General features: G+C 55.3%; 1 protein-coding gene and 1 long non-coding RNA gene across 8 annotated transcripts in view; one reads left to right on the top strand and one right to left on the bottom strand.

The window, feature by feature from the left end:
* The window catches only part of ARIH1 (ariadne RBR E3 ubiquitin protein ligase 1), a 52,170-nt gene extending 49,446 nt beyond the window's left edge, over positions 1–2,724 (bottom strand). For 6 of the 7 annotated variants that reach the window (XM_017816858.1, XM_017816860.1, XM_017816863.1 and 3 more), the window contains exon 1: positions 2,214–2,724. In XM_017816858.1, the coding sequence (XP_017672347.1) occupies positions 2,214–2,576 (363 nt within the window). In that variant the 5' untranslated portion in view covers positions 2,577–2,724. The remainder of the gene's footprint in view (positions 1–2,213) is intronic. The other variant, XM_017816862.1, reaches the window with a different exon arrangement.
* A 75-nt stretch (positions 2,725–2,799) lies between these two features.
* Positions 2,800–4,317, top strand: LOC108498274. The gene is made up of 2 exons (XR_001875131.1): positions 2,800–2,992; positions 3,320–4,317. It is a non-coding gene; the product is annotated as an uncharacterized LOC108498274 (long non-coding RNA).
* Positions 4,318–7,137: the final 2,820 nt, after the last annotated feature.

Raw genomic sequence — 7,137 nt, 5'->3', positions numbered from 1 at the left:
AAACAGCCCAGAAATCCGATGGCAGGAAGTTGGCATTTAACAGCCATGCACAGCAACTGAGTGTTTTCCTACTTCTCTTCTGATGCATTCCAGGGCTTAAGTTGATTTTGGGTCCCGAGTTTCCCCATGACATTCCAAACAGACTGGCTTAGCCAAACCAGGAGGAACCACTGCAAACGCAGCACCAGGAGCAGAGCAGCAGCCAGGAGGCTCTGTGGGGGCAGATCTGCAGGGTCAGGCCTCTCAGGCCACTCCAGGGACAGGAGTAAGGGATCATTACCTAAATCAACTTCTCTCCACTAGTTTTGCAATGCAGAGGTCAAGCACACACATCAAACAGTTTAAGGGCAGTGTAAAAGGGGGGAAACAACTCCCTCAGATCAGAAATCAGGACCTTGTCTAAGAAATTAGTTCACAAAGAGCAGGCAGGTGAGTCCACCGGCTGGGTTTGGAAAATGCACAAGCAGGAACACTCACAACTCCTCACCGGTAGCAACTTTTCCACCACTTTTCTTATGCAAAGATAATAAGGAGTATGGCAGAATCTGTCCAACACAATCAGTATGGGCCACAGTCTTAGTCATTAAACACAGACCCACCATTTTAATGGCTCTTTCAAAGAGTAAAAACCTGAAGTTCCCAACTGTTTTCATGTCTGCTTGCCAACTGCTCCCCTCCCTATACTAGGATCAATAACTGGGAGCAAAGAAACAACCCTGCTTAACCATGAGATCTTCTTTAACTGCAGGGTAATCAGCTAATCCGGGCAGACTCCTTTATTCAGTTTTACAGGGGCAGCACTATCATTAAAGTTATAAACTTTAATTTGACTCAAGGAATGCCATTTACTAATTTAGCACGCAAATGCTTTTACAGTTGTTTGCATCCAGCTCCACATAAACTACAGGGGATTTACAGCACACGAAGCAACATTTTAAAGCTGCTGTTACAGCCACTGTAACACTGTAACAGAGCACAGGACAGTGGGGGGAAAGCATTCACTGAGGGAATGCTTTTTCGTGTTTAAAGGGATTTACCAATACACACAACCAGCAAAACAACTGCTTTCTGGGCACTGGATCCCTCAATATTTAACATCCACAGATTTTTCACATTATTCCTGTTGGCATGTGGGAGAGTAGCATCTCCTATTTACTCTGAATATTGAGTAAATGGGAACAAAAGAAAACCCATCACCTGCATCAGGAACTTGATTGCCCATCAACGGCATCAGGAACTTGATGGTGAGCTGGAGCCAAACCTTGCCATGAGCTTTTAGAAAGGAATGCCAGATTGCTTCAGTGCCTTGAATTTTTTCCCCAAAAGCTCGGGAGCCAACAGATAAGACTTAGATACTTTGATCTAAAGAGGGTAAATGTTATTTCGAACCCTAGTTCACTTTTAAAGAGACATGCTTAAAAACTGGAAGTAAAAAAAGTTATGGTTGTGAAAGGATTGCTCGTATCCCTCCTGGTCTGTGCTGGAAATAAACACAAGGTTCAACTCCTGTGTGTAGGAAGGGGGAAGGGAAACGGCAACAAAACCAGAGCGAATGCCTCTCCTGGAATTCCAGGACTTGCCATCGACTCCGCCGCTTCTCGAAGGAGCTGGAGGGGCTAAAGCCCCCGGACAGCGTGAGGATGGAGTGGGAGAAAGGCAAAAACACAGATCACAGCCCCCCCGCTCGCAATCACACAAAGAAAGAGGAGTCCTTTTAGTGCCAAGGGCCTCGTTCCCGACGCTTCCATGGCAGGAAGCGAGATCCTGGCCGGCCCCAGGGGCCTCTCGGGGGAACGGGGTGACGAGGAGCCTCCTCCGCCCCAGGAGGTGCCGGGGAATTCCCCCTCATCCAGGGGGGGATTGGGAAACACCGCCTCCACCCTGGGGGGCACCGAGGAGCGCCCCCTCCACCCCCGGGGGTGCCCAGGAGACCCCCCTCGCACCTCCGGGGGTGCCCAGGAAGCACCTTCACCCCAGGGAGTGACGAGAGGCCCTCTCATCACCCCGGGGGTGCAGAGGAGGAGGCTCCCCTCCAACTCCAAGGGGGACCGAGGAGCCCCCCTCTCACCCGGGGGTCCCTCGCAGTGTGTGTGGGTCCCTGTCCCGCGGGCGGGCCGGGCCCGGTGCCCTCTCAGAGGCCGTTGGCCCGTCCCGCCACCCCCCCCCCGCCTCGGCGGTGTGTCCCCCCCCAGTCCCGCTGCCGGGGGCCGCACCTGGATGACCTCGTTGACCTCGCGAATGCACTCCACCATGTGCTGCAGGATCTGCTCGGCCGTCAGCACCTCGTAGCGATAATCCTCCTCCTGCTCGGGGCCGCCGCCGGGGCCCGGCCCGCCGCCCAGGCCGCCACCGCCGCCGCCGCCGCCGGGGCCCAGCCCGCCCGTCTCGCCGCCCAACAGCCCGTCGCGCTCCCCGCCGACGCGCAGCCCGGGCTCCACCAGCTCCACCTCGCCCAGGTCCAGGTTATCGTCGGGCTCGTCCTCCTCCTCGTCCTCCTCGTCCTCCTCCGCGCCGCTGTCCTCACTACACTCCTCGTCCTCGTCGAACTCGTAGTTGTACCCCTCGTCTGAGTCCATGGCGAGGCGCTGAGGGAGCGGCGGCGGCTCCCGCGGCCTCCCCGCGCCCGGCCCCGCCGCCGCCGCCGTTGGCCCCGGCCCGGCCCGGCCCCGCCGCGCCTCAACCGCCGCCAACAAAGGGCCGCGGCCGCCGCGCTCCGTCACCGCGCGCCCCGCGCGTCACCGCCGCCCGCCCGCGCCTGCGCGCCTGCCGCCATCTCACCCCGCCCGCCGCCGCCGCCATCTTGGGGGCGCGACACGCCCCCTCCGCGCCCCCCGCCCGCCTCAGCCCGCTGCCGCCATGTTGAGTGTGGCGCGGCGCCATGCTGGGTGCGGCGGCGGGGAGGCACAGAGTCACAGCATCGCATCCTGAGGTGTCCTGTGGGGCCAAGTGTGGAGAAGGCTCCTGGGGCCACTATAAAATTGAGTGATGTGAGGTCTGTGGCAAGCAACTTGTGAGGGGAATGTGAGGGAAATTTGAGGGGAATGTGAGAGATGTGAGGGGAATGTGAGGGACACACGAGGGAAAACAGGTTGCACTGCCTCAAAATCAGAATAAAATTGCACTAAGATGTCCAGGCAGAAATTCTCAATCATTCCATGAGATAAACACATGCCCACTACCCCTGGAGGGACCCTGATTGTGCTGGGTGGCATCTCCGAGCTCCAGCATTGCTTTCTGGTCAGCAAAGACAGTAATACCCAGGTTTTCAATGATGCCAGGCTTGATTCCCTTTATTCTCTGTTAATTTGATATTTTTCAGGGGGAAGAACATGCACGAGTGTCTTCATCACCAGACCAGGGACTAACTTTTTTCCCTCCTGGCACTGACAAATGCTCCAGACAGGTCAGGGATGCAGGGCCAGTACTGTTCCCGGGTGGTGTCATCCCTGCCAGAGCCTCTCACTTGGACATGGAGCTGCTGGCGAAGGGCAGGATGACACCAGGGTGCTGCAGAGGCTGAGCCCTTTGCCTCAGCTTTCCCCGCTTTCAGCATCAGCCGCGCTCAGCCCGGTACGGGGGAGGCTCGCCGGGCTCATTGTCTGCAGCCATTTGGGGAGTGCACGGAACTCCGGTTGGCTTGGAAACAAGGCTGCAGCCCGGCCCAGAGCAGAGCCAGCTGCTACCAACCCTCCACGGATGCTCACTGTGGATACCAGAGGCCGGCACAGCGCCAGGAGGGCTCCAGGGCCACCTTCTCCCGCCAGTGCTCACCCTCCACTTCCTCAAGCCCCAGGGAATCATTTCTTCCCGGGGTGAAGTGGGGCCGTTCAGATGTGGTGACATTATTCACCTGCTCTGCCCGGATGAAGATGAGACTCAGCGGGGCTCTATGTGGTGTAGGCGTGACAAATTTCATCAGCTATTTGGGACAAGAGTCATCACAGAGGACCGGATGACAGAATCCTGCTTCCTGCTCCTGTCTTGATACAAATCCCTTGTGAAACAGGAAGAAAATTAGAAGCCACATCCCAAAGAATGTTTATTTCCTGCTGGAGCACAGGAAGCATAATGATGGCTGCAGCAACAGGGATTTGTGATCAGGGTGATGCCGGCAGGTGCTCTTGGGAGATGAAGTGTCCAATGTCCTGGGTAGATGACTCCAGAAACCTCACCAGGTACCAGGCTGCATCTTCAGACACACAACGAGATCCGAATGTTTGTGTGGATCTGTGGTCCCTGAGCTCTGCCCGGGTCAGGAGCACACAGGGACATGTTGCCTCATGCCACGCTACCTAGTCAATAAAGCCAGTTCCCTAATTACCCTACTTATTTGGAATTGCAAAGGCCGGGGCATTAGTCATCCTGCCCTACATAAATCTAAGTATCCCCGGCTTCGTTCAGCTCCAGACACACCAGCTGGACATCTGCCAGTTTGGTCCCACCTCACATGTCAAGCCACGGGGGCTCAGGTGGCTGCCCCAGGTCCTTTCCTTCCCTGGGCTTCACCCTCGAGGGGGGCTGTGTGTCACCCCCCGGGACCCTGTGCTAGCACTGTGCTGCCCAGCTGGTGACATGCCCCGCTCCTGGCCAACATGGCAAAAGGCACGAGCCATTTTGGCTGCTCGTCTGCCCCATGGGACCCCAAGAAAGCACTGACTAGATAGTGGGGTTTGGCTTTATCGGAGTTTTGCAGCTCTGGACACCCAAATCCTTGGCCGAGGTGACCTCCCCAGCAGTGCGTGTGGGAAGCAGTTGCTCCTGGGAGCGCGGCCCGTCCATCCCCGGGTGTCCCGAGGACTCCCCGTCGCCCTCTCCTGGCCTCGGCCGAGGCTGCAGAGCTCAGCCCGGGGCCCTGGGTGGAGCTCGGCCAGAGGAGCTGCTCTGGAGCCAGGCTGGGAGAGCTGGGGGTGTTCAGCCTGGAGAAGAGAAGGTTCCAGGCAGACCTGAGAGCCCCTTCCAGTCCCCTTTAGAGGGGCTACAAGAGAGCTGGAGAGGGACTTGGGACAAGGGCCTGGAAGGACAGGACAAGGGGAATGGCTTCCCACTGCCAGAGGCAGGGTTAGATGGGATAGTGGGAAGGACTTCTTTCCTGTGAGGGTGGGGAGGCTCTGGCAGAGGTTGCCCGGTGGCTGCCCCATCCCTGGAAGTGTTGAAGGCCAGGTTGGATGGGGCTTGGAGCAACCTGGTCTAGCACCCGCATGGCAGAGGGTGGAACTGGCCAGATTTTAAGGTCCCTTCCAAACCAAACCATTCTGTGATTCTATAATGGTTCTATGATCCCAGTAATTAACATTTATAAATAGTGATGGGATCTTCCCAATGACATCCCACAGACATAGACAACCAGTTCCCCTACAACAGTCCCAGCCTTCTCTTTTCCAGCTGCAAAACAGGGATCAGCACTTTGCAGCAATAGTTACACTAATACTTTTCAAAAATACTCTTTGGTATGAAATTTTAGTCGTGAGTGTTGCAAAAGGTCTTTGTTTATTAAAAAGTTTTCAACCCAGGAGAAAGGAAATCCAAGAGCTTTCTCAATGTCTTGGATTTGATTTTGGGTGTCTGCACACTCATTAACAACAATCACATATGGGGCCCTGGGCAGTAGGGTTGGCAAAAGGTACCTGAGAAAAGCAGGGCTGCTGCCTTCAGCTTATTCCGAGGGGATCTGCACTGCCTCTGGGGATTTTAGGGCTCCAGCTACCGAGGAAAGCTGAGAACCACTCCTCTGCCCACTCTGAGAAATGATTTAGATCTCCATAGACACCTGGCGCGTTTTCATTTTATTCTTGCAAGAGCTTAATTACCCAAGTGATTCTGGTAACTGTTAACACTGAAGCTGACAAGAATAAAATATTGCCTTGCAATCACCTTGCTCTGTGAAGTTAGGCACACGCTTACAGGATTTATGGGAGCAGCGCCTCTGGGCACGAGGAGTTTGTCACTGTGCACCCACAGGCTCTGATTGCTTCCAGCTCAGCCCCACAGCCGTGACTGGGAGCAGCCGGGGACAGCAGCCACACGTTCCCAGCCTCTGCAAGAAGTCGCAGCATCTCCCTGTGACAAGCCCTGACTCGTGATACCAAAATTCTGCAAAAGTGCTGGTGCCCCACACCACAATCCACCCACGGATTCGGGGTGAACCTCCTATCCCACCCAGCGTCCCCCCTGCCCCACTGCTCCTTGAGCCAGGTGGGATCTTCAGAAAAAGCCGCTCTCCTTCGTCACAGAGACACGTGGACAGGGAGAAAAGAAATCCAGGAGCTTTCTCAATGTTTTGGATTTGATTCTGGGTGTCTGCACACTCATTAACAATCTCAACCAGTAGCGTGGGCTGAGCTGCCCCTTAGCTCACCACCCTAAAGCTGAGCGAGCTGGAGATAATCCAGAGGAAAAAAGGCTCGGCGAACAAATACCAATAATGCAAACACCACTAGGCTGAGCTCAAGTCAGGACCCCAAATCCTCCACACTGATTAACACAACTCACCTCAAGCTTGTTGCCTTAAACTCCACACTCAAGCTCATTGTCGTGGTTTGAGACCCTCAATGATTGTTGAAACATACTTCTCCTTGCTTCTCCCTGCTCACTCCAAGTCTCTTAGGCCCTGCTCCCCTTACATGTGCTCTCCCAGGCAAAGAGGTCCCTTCTGTTTAGCCCCATCTGTGCTGAGAAACTCAGTCACCACGTGCATCTGCTAAACCATTCGATGGCAGCATCGATACGCAGTGGTCAAGGTGGGAATGTAGGGACATGGAAACGAGTCATCCTGTGCTTTGAAAAGCTCCAGGATGTGTGCTCGTGGCTCCAAAAGCAGCCTGCCGTACACCGGCCTGCTTCAGCCCCCCAGAGCATGGAGGTTCCTCATAGGCTGAGCTGCTAGAGCTGCTGAAGGTACCCTGGGTGTGGATTTAAGGGCATCCCATGTTTAGGATCTTTGTTGTGCACATGCTAAAGCTCCACCAAATGTCTCTGTGGGCTCTTGCTGGGTGTTTAAATGTGAGCACCACTCTGCCTGATGAAATAGGCACAGGTGGCTCCCTGTCAGCATCTGTGTGACACCATGCCAAGCAAAATCATCCCTGAGATACAGAGATGTGCAAAAACCCAGCACATGCTGACCGTACTTCCACCAGG

This window comes from Lepidothrix coronata, unplaced genomic scaffold, assembly GCF_001604755.1.
Source record: "Lepidothrix coronata isolate B3197 unplaced genomic scaffold, Lepidothrix_coronata-1.0 Scaffold58, whole genome shotgun sequence".
Taxonomy (NCBI): Eukaryota; Metazoa; Chordata; class Aves; order Passeriformes; family Pipridae; genus Lepidothrix; species Lepidothrix coronata.
Note: the sequence above shows the minus strand (reverse complement) of the source record. Positions and strands in the feature narration are given on the sequence as shown.